General features: G+C 36.6%; 2 protein-coding genes across 4 annotated transcripts in view; both read right to left on the bottom strand.

Annotated features, from left to right (window-relative positions):
- The window catches only part of LOC114464078 (hydroperoxide isomerase ALOXE3-like), a 1,091,527-nt gene that overhangs the window by 821,268 nt on the left and 253,185 nt on the right, over positions 1–17,074 (bottom strand). The window lies entirely within an intron of this gene.
- cntn3b (contactin 3b) overlaps positions 1–17,074 on the bottom strand; it is a 128,074-nt gene that overhangs the window by 28,982 nt on the left and 82,018 nt on the right. For both annotated transcript variants that reach the window (XR_003674144.1, XM_028448130.1), the window contains exons 12-13: positions 13,752–13,879; positions 11,840–12,015 (exon numbers count right to left, since the gene is read on the bottom strand). Coding sequence is in view for 1 of the 2 variants with exons in the window: in XM_028448130.1 (XP_028303931.1) it covers positions 11,840–12,015; positions 13,752–13,879 (304 nt within the window). In the remaining variant the exon portion in view is untranslated. The remainder of the gene's footprint in view (positions 1–11,839; positions 12,016–13,751; positions 13,880–17,074) is intronic.

Here is a 17,074-nt window from a genome sequence, read left to right as displayed (position 1 = left end):
TATGATTGAGAAAGAATTTAGTGGGGTATGTGATGTTATAGCTTCACTTTCCATGGTTGTGCCTAAGGATGTTTTAACATTCGTTATGATCTCTAGAAAAACATTCCCACCAGGTCGGAGGATTTTTTTTTATAGCATCTTTTTTTAAACGCAAACAACAGGCATGGCAGATGTACCCTGCACAAATAACACTTTTGGCCGTCCTTCAGGCTATAACAGACAAACCAGACTCCACAACCAACCCCCACTTAGCTGCAAACAACCGCCGGTTATACACAGGCAGCACGGAACAAACATAGTGTGGATAATTGGTGTGGTGGTCCTAATTAATCTCTAATTAGACCAACTCAAGCATTATTCGTTCATAACATCCACCGTGAAATGTAAATACATTATATTTCTCATGGGCATCGCATCATAACACATATTTGCATTTCTAATATGAGTGTAATCATACATTTATTGAATTATATGAGCAGTATTTATTTTTACAATGGTTTAGCTGTATTTCTGTGTGAAAAGTTTGAATAAAAATAATGACTTGAAAAAATATATTTTCTATGATCTGATTAATACTATGAAATGACAGTCTAGAGTCAAAGAGTTCATGAAACTGTCACAAATATGACTTTATGTAATTTTTCATGCTGGCAACACAATTTTCTGACATTTGTGGCGTTGCAGAGAACAACTTGAATCTGTGCTTAACTCAAAATGTTTTCGTGCTGCGTGACACAATATTTTTTCTGTGCTGTTTGAATTTGTGTGAACCTGCTAGGAACGAACTGGATTTAAAACACGTAACTGAAATTTGTGTCCCACAGCACAAAAACAATGAAGAATGCAGAAGTTGTGTTGCCGGAGTCGTTCTTTTTTGCTGCTGTAGCTGCATATTCGTTACCCTTGGAAATGCGCAAAATCTAAATAACTCAATGAAAACTGGCAAACTGGAAACACCTGAAATATCGCTAAAAATTTTTACGCTTTCATTAGGAGGAATTTCAGACGTTTCAATATTGAAATGTGTCGCAAAAGCGCTATGGAAACACTTTTTCTGCAAATACACGTTGCAAAATTGACGTACCTGGTCACATGATTAGTACTCTCCGAGAAAACATTGCGTGGTCCGTGTAAACAGAAGAGGTGACTCTGACATTTCTTAGCATTATACTTTTAAATGATTACTGCCACCTAACAACAAAGGAATGCAGAGTGTTATAAGGAGATTTGGAGCGTCCGCGTTCCTGCGGCAAAGTCTCGCAGGATAAGATTTCACGGGAGTTATGAGGCTCCACCCCAAAACAGCCTTCAATGGAAACAAGTTCAAAGCGCATTGTACTTTGTCAACATTTAGAAATATCGCTTTTATTTAGCGAAAATCTGTAATCGAAACCCAGCTAGTTTTGGAAATTATTATTTATTAGTTTAGAAAAATCAAGCAATGTAAACCCATAGTTGCTACTCAGGAATATCAGAAATAATGCTCACAATTCATTCTCTAAAAATATATTTCTTGTATATATATGTATTAGTATTTAAATCAAAGGGCTTTAAAAGAATAAATAACATATAAATAATGTATTTGGGGAAAAAATATTGCTAATCCCTAAGGGTTTGATTAAATGTGATGATCAAAATGGTGTATTTTTCTTTTGTTGGCAGTAAAGAATTAGTTGTACCCCTCCTGGTTTGTGTTTCTCCAGACTTCATCCCTCATTCAAGTAGCTGTGAAATGTATCATTGCGTATTTGTATTATTGTCTTCTGAGGGACACAGTGTTTTGTCCACGGTACACTCTCCCAGTGCTCTGAATATGATTTGATAGGTTCCTACAAAACCATTGTGGATAAAACAGTTGTGGAGGATGGAGAGACGAATAGATGGTTTTTCTTATGATGTCTGACCAAGCCTTGGCTTTGTCATGAATGATTTTGTTGTTCTGATGGCTTTTACTTGCGTTCATCTTGTTTCAAGTGTCAACTCTGTTCCCCCTCTATACCCTGTGCTTGCTGACTCCGGCTTCCTGGCCCGATTATGTCCACCTCCCTGTTTTTCAACTGCAACATCAATGTCCATTTAAATGGCCTTTACCTGGTTGTTTGTTATATGTTTGTCTCAAAGCCAACTAAGGACTCCAGCTGCATGGAGGGGCTTGTGTTGGGTTTTAATCAGGTTTGCACTGTATTCTTTGAGTTTCAAAAGAAAAGTCTCATAGTGTATTTTGAGTTGAGTTGCATCATTACCTTTTTACCATTCATCACATCAACATCTAACAAGGATTATAAAGCAATAGTCTCTTTTTGGTATATTTTTTAAAAAACTTTTCTTAAAATGAGGGGATTTTTCAAACAGCTGATAATCAAAACAATTTTAGTCTGCAGGGAAGGCATGAAGAAGTCTCTGCTTTCTTGAAAGAGCCACACTACATCTACACATAGCCAAAATAAATACTTTGTAATCAATGATGAAAAGTCTGGCCCTAGACTTGTTTGATCTTCTCAAAATAATGCATTTCAAAGGAATAACCCAACATTAACACACATTGGAAGCCTAAACCCAAAACATTTTTAGGTCTTTACTGGATCTTCATGGAATAAACTGTTTTTAAAAGAAGCCTAAATATAGATTAGAAATTCAAAGTGTTTTTTTTTTTTTTAACAAGCTAATGATTTTGAGCACACAGGCAAAGTTTCAAACTGAATTTCTTCAATAGAAGGTGTGAAGCTTTATTAAAGAGCAATAAAAGAGAGTTTAATACCCCTGAAATGTTGTGGGTGAATGGATCTAAATGATGATTATTGTTGTATTCAAGCAGAAGGTATTTAATCTATGATGTATGATGTGTCTTTATAGGTACTATGGGGCGGCCGTGGCAGAGGGGTCATCTTCTGAAGGCGAGGTTGCGGGTTTGACCCCAAAGCTATTAATAGCTGACCGTCTGTTCAAGTCACGTTGGGCAAGACAGTGAAACCTAAGTTGCTCTAGAACAGGGGTTACCAATCTATCTGAAACTGTGAGCTACTTCATAAGTACTGTATAGTCTGAAAGGCTACCAGTTATAAAAACACTTCTTAAATACTAAACTTTAATTAGAGGGTAAGATAACATGGAAGGCTAGGAGTAAGTTAAAAAGGTAGGAAATGTTTAAGTTTAATTTAGTAGCTACTATCAAACAACTTTCAGCTGTTCGTCTAATATTTGTAAAACGTAACAATTGTCATATTTTAAGCGTTTTTAAAATACATTTTATACATATATATCATATTATATATAACATAGCACAACCCATACACCAAATTTGCAGCATTTAAAAACATTGGTCACAAAGTTTTAGTGAAAATACATATTTAAAGATGGTTAATGTAATACTATAACTTTATCAGGTGCAGCAGTATTTAACGCTACTAAGTACTAACTACATCTGCATATATCTTTGTGAGTTTGAATCCTGGAAAGTTAATCAGATTTTAGATGGAGCTCATTGGTGTTAAAAGCTCCTGAGGGCCCCTCACATGATCCATGCGGGCTACCTGGGGCCCGCGGGCAACGTGTGTGACCCCTGCTACAGAACCTTGCATGGCAGAGTGAATGTGAGTCTGAATGGGTGAATGTGGCTGATGTTGTAAAGCCCTTTGGTCCTACTATGATGGTTATTGAAGCACTTAAAAATCTATTTACCATTTATTATTACTAAATAAACAGTCTTTAGAGTGATTGCTTGTATTCAACTGAACGTCTGAGCTCTGTGATAAGACAGGTAACCTTTGGCAGGTTGTGTACTACTGTGCTCTCCAACATTTACAATGGCATGGACCATTTTTTATATCAGCTAAGTTTTCCATTTGCGAGTAGGGGGGTGGTTGTTCGTGAGGCGTGTGTGTAGGAGTTTTTGTGGCTGGTATTCTATTGCATTTGATATGTGACTGCGCGGGTGTACGTGTCTCTTGTGTGTGGGATGCTGCTTGTGCCTCCCGTCCACTCTGAGGTGTGTGTCTTTCAATGGTGGTGCTTTTGTGTGCGTGTGTGGAGGATGCGTGGTGCTGCACACGATGTACTCAACACGATCATGCAGCTGCGTGTGTGTGGCTGTGTGTAGCAAGGCTGTTAGATGAGCGCAGCAATCAAGAGCAGGAGTGGTTATCATTAAAGCTCAAGTAGAAATTTTTCAAATTTAATTTTTTTTAATCTAATTTTTGAAACTTTAATCTATATTTGTGGCCCAGTACTAAAGGTACGGACTACTGGTACACTAAAGGAATTAGCTGACAAAGTCTCTGCAGAGAAATCCTTCCAAATACCAGAGGTGTGAAGAGTACTGATATATCCTATGAGTACAAGTAAAAAGTACCTCAATTAACTACTACTCAAAGTAAAAATTGCTTAAAGTAAAGTTAAAAAGGAATTGATTAAATTTTTTTATTTATTTCCCACAAATACATCTGTATAAAACAAAAGGTTTGTCAACATGTACAATTATTTTTTAAGTGAAATAACACCAATGAATTCATAATTTAAAAAAAATTAAATTCTGTTGCCTTCCTATATTTAAATGCAAATATGTCAGAAAAATGGGGCCAAGGATTTGCATCAAGAGAAATATCGGCATTCAATGCTGTTTTGACGCAGTGTATTACGTTTAATCTGGTTGGTTGGCTATGATGTGATGCATTTGATTGTTGAATGGTGATTTCATTTTTTGTAGTTTCACACTGTCCGTTGATCCTTTCAAAACAAAAACTAATAATTTACTCAGTAATGTTTAAGTGTAGAAATGTAACAAATTACTTCTTTTAAAACGTACAAGTACCTATAAAAGCAACTCAATTACAGTAACGTGAGTACTTGTAATTAGTTCTTTTCACCTCTGCTAAATACACAACTAACGAACAAAAAATGACAAATTGTACAAACATTATGTATCATTAAACCATGTTATATTATTTAAAACACTTGGTGGCATATTGTGTGACTTGTTCTAATTATTAAAATAATATATTTCAATGGGACACACATCGAGATGGTATAAAAATAATAGACTATCTTGAGCAGGCCGTGTGATGCCATGTCAAAAGCCCTTGACAGTGCTTTTTCAGTTTTTTTTTTTTTATTTTAGCTTGGCTACAGACGATATCACTGCTGTTCCTCTAATGCCTGATGGGAGGTAGATGTCTGAAACAGCAAAGAATCACAAAGAATGAATGTCACCTGGTAGAACAGAAACATGCCGCTTTAGAAACTCGTCCCTGGAGGGAGGAAGTGCCAGGTAGAACTCAGTGCAGTCAGGGTAGATTTAATCACTGCCAACGGCTTGTGATCAGAGCAGTTCTCTGCCATATTCATGCACAAACGTGCACCCAACTCTCCTTGAGGCCAAGCCACCATGGGATAAAAAAACACCTTTATTTTGGTCTCTTTTAACTTTGTCTCCTTCCGCCTGACAGCTTGATTCTGACTCCGATGTCAGCTGCCACCTGGCCAACCTCAGAGCTCAAAATGCAACGTGAGGCTTTGAGCTTTGGCAGTGTGGAAGTGATCAGGCATATTTGCTTTAATAATGGTAATGAATTCATCAAGAAGCTGTTGAGTGGGGGGGGGGCGATAATTTCTCTGGACAGGGAAAACAAATCATGTGAGAACTACTGTGTCTCATTATAAAGTAATGTCATTAGCAAGTGCCACTGGCATCTATTAAGAGAGGAGTTTGGCGTGGCCACAGTCATGTGTGAGTATATTTAGATATGATGATGTGCTATTGCATGGGAAGTTGCATTATTTATGATCTCTAACCTGAAAAAAAAAATTAAAAGTCAAACCCATCCTATTCTTGAGGTATAGAACAAATATCGGTAACACTTTATACACAGTTTTACACATAAAACTGTCATTAGCATGATGTGATGAAGCTGTCATTAAGTGTTTTTTGCTAAATGATGACACCTTTGGAGCTATGTCAGAATTTTTGGGTTGGGTGGAGGGATCGAGTGGGTTTAGGTAGGGTTAGGGGTAACAAAGGATCAGTGTAATGAACAACACTTAATGACAGCCTTCATGACACCTTATTTATGTAAATGACAGGAGTCAAATCATGATAATGACAGTGTAATGTCACCCTTTATGTATAAAAATTGAGCATTGCATTAGTTCAGGCAGGCAGGAAAATCAAGCAAGCCAGCCCCATCAGCTGTCAGTAGCCATCCCCTAATTCAGTTAATCATTCAATTTGACCATGTTCCCATTGGTTAGAGTGAGTCACGGCGCTGTAATTAAACCACTGCAACACGCCTACTTTGGCACGCTTCGTTTGCAAACGCCTCGCAACCCACCCCCACCGCAGTGCCTCCTCTTCTGCCTAATAAAACAGTGTCTCCTGTTGCCATCTAAACATCTGTGCTTCTGTCCCAGGGGGTCATGCTGACCGCTCTCTCTGCTTATGCCTTTCCATGTAGCTCATGGAAGAGCGACGAGGAGCTCCCTTTGCTTCAGGCTTTCAACGCAGCTGCTGGAATGGCAGAGAGGTCCCAGAAAAGAGCCTTACCACCAAATCTAAAATGAATGCTAATAAACAATTTGACTACAGTGATCCTGATGGAACTTCAAGTTAAGTGTTATATTATAACATTTACAGATGACAGGCCTGCCCATGGTTAATTGTTTCCTAATTAAGATTTTTTTTGTTGGCTTAATGTTTCCAGTACAACACTGCATGCTATTGAATAAATGCTTTATTAAGCTTTTTTTTTTTTCAAAATGTACGATTTCTGTAAATCAATAATGTGACTCTGTGCTACATGAAATTCAGTTTTCAAATTAAGCAGCTGCACATTTTAGGACGTTGGTGTCTTGTGAAGGGCAGCAGGACATTCATCATTACTTGAGACAAATTAACATCATTAGGTTTATTCACGTGTGCCAGCAGGTCCGAAGGATGGAGCCACAGCAAAGAACAGGAACCGTGTCCTTGCAATGTGGGTTTTATTATTTATCAAGTCAGTGTGAGTATGTTGTGTTTGTTTTAGATATCTATTTCATGTAGATAGGGAGTCATTTGAAGCTGCAATGCAACCATTGTCCTGAAATTCTATCTGAAAGCAATTGTGAACTTATCTAATTATTAAATGCAAGACAACAAGAAATATTTCTTCTACAGGTTCTTCATTCCATGAGCAAAAGGACTGGATTAACCAGTATGGAAACATAAAGGTTTCTGAAAGAAAATACTCCACTTCAATTGTCTATAATGATATGTTGAGCACTTGTAAAATATGAGCAAAAAGGGTGTAGCTAGAAGGTCATTCGTTTGTGTCTTCAGAATGCAAATGAATTTAGTTAGAGGGAGTTTCCACCCAGCATCAAAAACCATGCAGGAGTTTAATGGGAGTCCCTAAATCAATTTTAGAAGTGAATGTGTGTGTTTATTGTGTTTGATGCTGCGTTCAAACCGAATGCGTCACAAAATGTTCGTGCATCCAGATTATATACAGTCATTGGATAGACGCGCCCCAGAGGCAAAATCTTTCCCGTGCGGCGGTGCGGTCCGATTCGCGCGCCAAGAGCGTTGGCCTTGCGAGCGCGCTCCCGATCCCAATCTTTTGTCATATTCGCACATTCGTAAGAGTTGAAAATATTGAACTCCTGCGACTGTTTCGCATGACGAAAGCCAATCAGAGTCTTTGTTGACGATGACACGGACACCGGTCTGTTCACCCATTCAACCATGAAGTAGAAGCTGTGTGTGACCACCTGGAGCTGTATAACATGGCCTTTATAACTGGGACTAGGAAGTATTAGGTGTGGAGGAGAATCATCGAGGAGGTAAAAGTTATTTCTGTAGTTTTCATCTTTGAAAGTCGGCACTGAGCTCGGATAGCATTAGCCACTAATCACACCGGCTTTTTTCACTGGTGGTGTAAGTTTATGAGAGGTGAAAAAGGAGTGCAGCTCCTCGCTTCAGCAGGCAGTGAAACTCACCGAGTTGGATGTGTCACTGGTGGGCGGGGCTTCGCATCAAACGCGCATATGAAGCAAATGGGGACATTTTTTGATCCTGCAAAACCTGCGAAACGTTTTGTGAGGCAGACGCATCCGGTGCCGCAGATGACGCATTCGGTGTGAACGCAGCATTACATACATGTTGCCATATAGAGTGTGTGTATGTTTGCGGTTCAGAAGTAAATATACTTATTCGCCATGATCACAATGCAATTGCAAAAGCATACATTTCACCCATCTGTTATGTAAAATGGTATTTCAACATATTTTCATTGAATGTGTGCAGTATATCTATGTTTACAGAGAGTGTGTAAAGGCTATTTATAGAATGCTATGTAAAATGATATGTACTGTACATCTGTTCTGGTTGAGTGGTGGCCCTGTTAGGTTTGAGGGAATTAAGTGTGAGGTAGACAAGTGTCTGTGAAACCGTGGCGCGCGCTGCTTAATTACCAAGAAGATGAGAGACCAAGGGAGAACTATATAAGAAGCTGTTTTAAATTAAAATTTTCAATGCCTTATGACACTTGGGTAGCCACATTTTAGTGTGTAAACGTGCAATGGTCAATATGTGTTTAATTGTAGACCAAATAGCTATAGTAGCCACAAAAAAGCACCAACAAAGTATATTTCATACAATGATTTTTAAAAAAATAAACAGCATTGCTATTTCTGTGAAAATCTGTGTACTGTTTGTTCTTTGGTTATTCCGTTTCAAAACTAAATCAAAATAACAAATAAATGTTGTGGTTACTTTGTTTTGACTGACTTAACCTTCCTCTTGTGTTAGCTTTCTGTTATCATCTCTGATGTTCACGGGTTGGTTTTGACCCATGTATTAAATCAGCTATAAAATACACTAAAAACAATAAGCTATCATCTGTTTGTTATCTTGTTAAAATGTTGGTTTTAATATTTTTTTCTGTGGGCCTCTGGGCCTTTTTTTTTGTCAGTATACCCCTCAATTTCAATAAAAAAATGGTAAAATGAACTTCAAGAGAATCATATTAATAAATAAAAGGTTGTTATGTTACCTGACTATTTATAAGGGGTATAGAACACATCTCTTCAATCAGTTTGTTTCATTTATTTTTTCATTTCAATATTAATAACTATAGTAAAATCTATAGTGTTACGGGTCAATTTCGACCGATATGTATTTACATCAAGAAAAAGGCAAAAACATTTTTTTTTTCAGCAATAGAACTTTAAAACTTGAATATAAACTGAAAAAAAATGAAAGCGGAACCCGTTATGACACAAATTATAGATTTACCAGGTCAATTTAACAACAACTGATCAAGCAAATCAAACCAATAGAAATCAATTACTAGTTCCAAAACTAATGCAAAGCTATATCACAGTAAAAGTCTGTGTGTGTGTGTGTGTGTGTGTGTGTGTGTGTGTGTGTGTGTGTGTGTGTGTGTGTGTGTGTGTGTGTGTGTGTGTTTAGATGCATGTGTGACAAAAAGTGACACTTTTTGTGTGTTCTTTGCAGAGATATTTGTTTTTCTGACCTTAATGCTGGGGCAGACCTGACACCTCTTGTGCACTTATGATTTCAGTTTTGGCTCTAATTATTGCTTCATAATTTTATTATAGACCTTCCGCATTTTAAACCGGAAGTGGTGTGCAACAACTTCCTGTGGCTATAGCTTTAGCGTTAGACAGTGACAACATTGCTCAGTTCCGGCATGGTTGCTCTTGTTCTGTTCCTGGTTGCTCTTGTGGGGCAAGAAAACAGCCATACTTGTCTAACCACGCTTTTCAGACAGACCCAGACGAAAGGAGGCAGTGGATCTAAGCAGTTAAGAGGGATGAGGGTCCGGAATCTGTATTCTACACTACACCGGCACTTCACTAAGGAGGATTTTGTCAGTGGATCCACCATCAGACGCCTTAAAAGTGGATCTGTTCCATCTCTCTTTCCCTGGAGTAATTTTATCGTACCACCGTAGAGCGAGTCTGCCTTCGAGAGGGTACTCTCATATGGAGCTGCTACAGCACATCCACCCACAGGTAAATAAGACAAACACATATCAGAATGTTAAAATATAATTTAAAAGTCTATAGCATGCCTCTCTTTAAACATTCCGAATATTTTAGCAGACTAAATTAGGTTTCTTTATCACCATGTCTATACTTCTTAATGTTGTAGATAGTGGTTAGTTCACAAAGCTACTTCTTTTCATATTTTGATAGTTGTGGATATATTCTTCATGGAAGAACTTATACCCCTTATCAAATTTATTTGTTCGGGTATTCGCCGCTGCGATTGCCTCCGCATCAAAGAACGAAAAAGCTGGCAAGTTGAGCAATGCAGTTACTCGGCACCAGGAGGCGCTATTTCCGGTTGTCGTGAAAAAGGTCTATTATAACTGGGTCGAAACTGACCCTAAGAACACAACGGTCATAATTTCAACCAGCTCATTTTATTATTTAGTGAAAACTTTTTTATTTTTTTTCATTTTGCTGAAATAGAGGTTCCTGACAAAGTCAAAAAGCCTTGATGCAATAAACACATTTATGTGACTCTTTTATGCATTTAAAAACTAAAAACGAGTCAGTGCCGACCCTAACACAGGACTAAGGTTAAAACCAATACAGAAAAGCAGCATTTTTCTGTTTTAAAATGAAAAGATTGCCAAAATCTTCTTCTGTTTGTGAGACATTTGGATAATTACAGTTAGAAGTTAGAGTGAGAGCTTAAGCATGTCACATTCTGTCAGAGCAAATACACACAATGGGACTGTTGAGCAGTTTTGTGGTCCTACTTGTGTTTTCATGCAGTCTGTGGATGTTTCAGCTCGTAACAAGCTGCTCACCTTTACGTTTTGTTTTGTTTAGTGTTTGTTTTGTGTCCAAATAGTATCCAAATAAACTGGTGACTGACCATCATCTGTGGGGCTGGTGTGAGGAACAATAGATGTTAAAACTTCTACAATTTGACACTTTCGCAAAAACAGTTGCGCAGCTTTTTTGAGGGAAGTAAAAATATTTCTTTTGCATGTTTTGATACATTGAGCGACTAAAGGCTGTCGTCAACACACGAAAGTTGATCACAAGAAACGAGGAGCACCAGTAGATCCATTACACCACCTCTGGTTCCTTCAATCACATATCATGTCCATGTTTTAACATGTAACATCATTTATTTTGTTTTGATTTATTAACAGCATTTCAGTTCACCAGTTCATCAGTAATGTGACTTTTTTTGGCTCTTTGAATGAGGCTAAAGAAATGTATATCACTATAGCAAAACCATTATAAAGTGATCATTTCATAATACTGCCTCTTTAAATGAATTCATGTTGGGTGTGGGATACATATGTATGTGCATATACGTATATATGCATATGTGTGTATCCATGAAATGAAGAGTCCGTCCTTAAGACTGCTCTACTGTAAAGTGTCTTGAGATACCATTGGTTATGATTTGGCGCTATACAAATAAAAGATTGATTGATTAAATATCCAAATATCACACAAACAGAACAAGCCAAGATTTAATTTTAAAACAGAAAAACACTGCTTGTCTGATTTTAGAGTTTTCTGTAATTCTGTTTTGGTTTTTAAGTCAGTAAAACAAAATAACCACACCATTTTTTTTTTTAACCGAATAACCAAAGAACGGACAGTACACAAATTAATAAGTTACAAAGTGTGTGACACTTCTGTTTTAGAGCATGTGAATAACAAATTCAGATATTTCAGTGACAGCCCTGGCATGTCGTTAATTACTAATGCCCAGAAGCAGCCCTCAGCCCCCAGAGGAACATACCCTCACACATCACATGGACTAAACTCCACTTAATCCTAGAATATGAGCAGAATGTGTGAGCTGACTTACCCCGCCCACTCTTTCAAAATGATTGCTGTTTTGCTGAAAGTTGATCAGCTGGCCGTTGAAGGCCCATGAGAAAGAGACGTCCAGAGCGGGATCACATGAGATCTGGCAGGGCAGCACAATGCTCTCGCCAACTATAATCTCCATGTTTGTGGGCCTCATGGTGATCCTGGTAGGCTCTGTCCACATAAACAATAGACAGATGACATTGCTGGTAAGTATTCACACCTCTGACACCCGCTCTACCCCCAACATTGTCACTGATGTCACTGATGTCGCCCGCCTGGATAAAGTCAATTAATAAATCAATCTTAGATGCATTCTTTTCCTGGTTTTAATGACCACTTAAATTTCAAGCCAATCCATTGACAACAGTAAATTACATCTCCTGCTTGCACTTTATGACCTAAAATCAATTTTCATATAAATGTCCTGAACCGGATTACAGAGAGCACATTCCCAGTGGTGGCAGACGCTGCATTGGAATATGTTGAGGAAAGGTCACAGTAATTAAATTCTGTTCAGCTGTTACTGTAGGAGAAGAATGGAAGCTAATGAGCAGAGTAAGTTGGGTGTCTGCCACCACAATATAAAACTGTGTTATCTCAACCCAATGATAAATACTGACCTTTAACAAAAATTATAAATAACAGTGCTTTTCTTACTTTTTCCTGCTGTATATTAGCTTTATTAGTTTGTCAATCACCATTCTTGTTACTGTTATAGAGACAATAGAAAAAAAACATATTACTTACTAATGGGAAATTACTTCAGTTAAGTAAATAAGGGCACAGTAATAGCACACTATAACTATATGTTAGTTCAAAATAATGAGGCAAATGAACAAAATATGCTTTATTTTTGTGCCTGAAGCAGTGTGTTGTTATTTAATTCAGTTTATCCCCACTCTCTATCAGAGGCAGTCTTTCTTCATCCCTTGTTTACTATACCCCATGTCATGTTAGTGTGTAACAGCAGAGCGGATAAGTACGATTCACTTCTCCATCTTGTCTCCACTCAGGTGTTCCTTCTTCGATTCTTAAGGAGTGCTTGAACACAGAGTGGTTGTTGGTTCATTGTATCTGTATCCTGTTGGCATTCTGCTGCTTATTTCTTTCTATCCATCAGTCTTTGCTTTGGTAAATGATGAAGTTAGTTTGGTTTGTACTTTGTATGTTAGGAATTTTTTGTTTTGCATTAGGTTCTTCTAACCAGGGTTGGTGTCAATTATAATTGTAATCAAGTAATTGATTATTATTATTTACAATTACGACGTAGTTATAGTTGTAATAGTGATTGAAAAAAAAACTGTTTTGTAATTGCTGTTGTAATTGTAATTGAATTGAAATTGAGTTCAGATAATGGACTTTGTAATTGCAATCGGCATGGAAATTCCATAAAAACTGTTATTTACAATGTAATTCATCACAGAACTATGGAACCATGTTACAGTTATTTGGCTTACACATACGTAGTTAACAATTATTAAAATATGTGTCATATCAATATGTTCAGGTTTCATTTTTTTCAGGAAATTGGATCTCCTGACATGCCAATTGTCAGTCTTCCTCAGAGGTGATTGCTGTGATGTTTCCCTACTTCATATCAAGTTTACTTGTTAGTTCTTTTGAGGATCATTTTACTATTACATTTTTTGCATTCATTGTAATTAAACTATTGTAATTGAGAACATAATTATAATTTACTTTAAGGGGGAAAATAATATTTGTAATTGTAATTGTGATTTGAAAAAATGTCGGTCAAAGTAATCATAGTCAATGAACATGGATAATTATAGACTTATATGTAATTTTAAAATATAATTGACCCCAACCCTGCTTCTAACTGCCTCCTCCTGCCGATGGATGGATAGATGGCTTTATTCTTTTGTTTTTGTAATAAAATCAGTTCTTACCAGTAATGAGCAGTCTTCCAGTTGTGCTTGCTGTACCAAATTGATTCTTAGCAATGCATGTGTAGTTTGCAGCATCTCGTTTGGTTACATTGGCAATTTTCAGGGTTCCATTTGGAAGCAGAACAATCCTGTGGGAAGCAGAAGAGGCATCATTTATCCAGGCAGGTCGATGCAGCTGTGCTAGACTGAGACGCAACGGAACAAACAATATCAAGAAGTGTTGGTGATGTTTGGTTGGAACATATATTCTACATTTTTTTAATTGACACATAACATAATAAAAAGAGTCCAATGTTGTATTTAGTATTTTCTAAATGTGTTTTTCTTTTAAAAAGCCGCGATTCTCAACTGGTGGGTCGGGACCCAAAAGTGGGTCACGGACCTGGACTAGGTGGGTCAAAACAGCTGGTCAAAAATAAATAAATAGCTTACTTAATGTCTCTGATGTTGGACTTGTCTCTTATTTTGAAATAGGGCATGGCATTACATAAATTTATGTTTTAAAAAAGATTATACATATATGTGTTTTCAACAGCTATTTTTGAAAAACTAATTTTGGTTGGTTAAATTCTCCAAAAGAAAAAAAAGAGAACCCCTGTTATAAAGAACACACCTTAACATGGTTAATGAGTAAAAAAAAAAAACTCTTGTGACAGTTTGCTTGTTTCTCAGAACAGCTTGTCCTTAGTATAATAGAGTTATGTCCAAATAAATTCATTCAGACACATTTGGTCCTAATAAATAACTCACAACACTTGAAAACCTGAATACTTTCCCTCCTTAGCATAACCTTTTCAAATATTATCTTTGAATTAGTCACTAAAAAAAAAACACTATAATACTGAGGGTCGAACCACTTTAATGCATAGAGGTTACTAACTAGATGTCTAATTAATAAATCAGATTTGGACAACTTGGTAACACTTTATAATAACCATCATCTATAAGGGGTAAATAATGGTAAATAGATAGTTAATCTATTATCCTTTATCCTTTAGTTAATAGTTATTTATTTATTTATTGTTAATGATTAACAAATGATTAGTAAACATTGTTTATGGTTCAAAAAACATCTATAAACTTTACAGAGAAACATAGACCAGCTATTTGTTAATGGTTTATAAATGTTTTATGAAGCATCCATTATCATTATTTGGATGGTTATTATAAAGTTGGAACTGAAGATTATGATCCCTTACTAATGCTTTATAAAGCATCTATAAACATGTTTTAGATGGATAATAAATACTTTACTCATGGTTAGGGATGGTGTCAAGTGCTAAGTGTGCATCGTACTGAGATTGTAGATGCACATGCGCGCACATGCGCACTACCGGAAAATTAACTTTTGCTCAAAAAATAAATAATTATTTTTGTTTATTTTTGTTTTCAAAGTGAACGGACACGTGTTTTATTTGTTTATTGGATTCTGTTAGGGTTAGGGTCAGGTTAGGGTCTTAATCTCAGTACGGAGGTAAACTCAGTACGTGACACCGGGACAACGCGTCGACGTAATCGATGACGTTGACACAAAATATGCGCGCCGATGCATCGTCTGACCAAAACAAAGATGACGGGAGTGGCTACTCCGAGTTTCAAAAGTGCAAGGCAGCGAAAGCATGCACTTGTTTGTCAAAGGCAGCTGTTCCCCGTAACACTCGCCCTCCTGTATAAAATGTTATAATATGTGCATCAACAAACTGTTCATATAACATCAATTGTAGCATTACAAATCATTTAAAAAGATCTACTTACCATTATTTACTCTTTATAGAGATGATGGAAATATAAAGTGTTAGCAACAATTTTATTTGCATTGCAAGTGACACACAATGGATTTTCACTGGGTAAGGTTGTCTTTCACCTTATCTGAGTCTGTCACTTTTGGTGTGTGTGTGAACTGGTGAATGTGGCTGATATTGTAAAGTGTTTTGAACTACTTTAGTGGTAATAAAAGCGTCTGTTTTAAAAGTCTATTTACCATTTACCATTAGATTATGACCAGCTATGTATTTGGTTGTACAACAGCACCCCGTGAGGCCCTGATAATGTCATAAAAATCACATGAAATTACCCCTTGTTCCTGTGCAATGCATTTTTTTGTAATTCGATTTGCCAAATAAGCTGTAAACCACAGACAGCAATCGTACAGTGAAAGTGGTGCATGTAGAAGCACATGTGTATTCTTGAATATACAGGTTATTGTTTTAGTATAATGCCACGAGATTGCCAGCCCCATATATTTTGTTGTCAATAAGTATATAAAACTTTGGGGATATGTGACAAGACGTACGTGGAAACTTCTTTTTTCATTATTGAAAATTCAAGTCATAAAAAACTATTTTTTAAACCATCTAAAAAGTGGAATGAGTAATTTTGCCGCCCATTTGATTAGATGCACTGGGGACACATTTTTAATGACATTGACAATAAAAATAACTAGTTTGAAGAAAACCATACTGGTAAAATGCCTAAAGACTCAGAAAGCCATTTATAATTAGCTTAAGATAAGCACAACATATTAGCATAAGCATACTGAGTTATGATGAGACTAAGACGTTACATCAAAAGAGAGAGAAACTCAGGTCTTATCAATGATTTGCAATTTGTACATTTGAAATGATTTAGTAAAATGCTAATAATTGCAGGTGTGTTAACGGTGTTGCAAATTAGAAGAAGGTACACACTTCACCTTGTGTTAAAATTTACTCCTAAAATTCTGGCTTTACTGAAATTTATACAAAAAGTTACACAAATTCTTAACTTTAATAACAGATTTTCTGGTTATTCCAAGTATTGATTTATTATTTATTTACTTAATTCAGCCTTGAAATATTCCAACAGATGTTTTCAGGAAGATAATCCGAAAGTAACTACTTCACACACTTGCCTTTAATAAATTGGCATTTTCTAAATTAAAGGACTGATGTTAGCTTCAATAGCATGTGTGCTAATATTACTCTCAATAAAGTGCACCAATGAGTTTCTTTCTATTATCCTCTGCTCCTTCATGTCCCTTTCTTATTTACCTCTTCCTTGTTTCAAAGTGACAGTGTTTCTGTGGTGACCTACAGTATCTACAGATTCCACTCATAAAGTGTCAAATACATCCCAAAATGCCCCTAAGCGTCACCCTTCAGACACAATAAACCCGACCTGCTAACGGAGCTTCTGCTTCATCTTTCCTTTCCATAGAGTTCGCTTTTTTGACACAGTCAGGTTTTGATTTCCTCTGTAAAGCTGAAGAAAGTCAATTTTAAAATGTAATGAGCAAAAAATACAAATATTTGGATAAAATGTAAGTAATATAAGGATAAATACCT

Source organism: Gouania willdenowi, chromosome 5 (genome assembly GCF_900634775.1).
Source record: "Gouania willdenowi chromosome 5, fGouWil2.1, whole genome shotgun sequence".
NCBI lineage: Eukaryota > Metazoa > Chordata > Actinopteri > Blenniiformes > Gobiesocidae > Gouania > Gouania willdenowi.
Note: the sequence above shows the minus strand (reverse complement) of the source record. Positions and strands in the feature narration are given on the sequence as shown.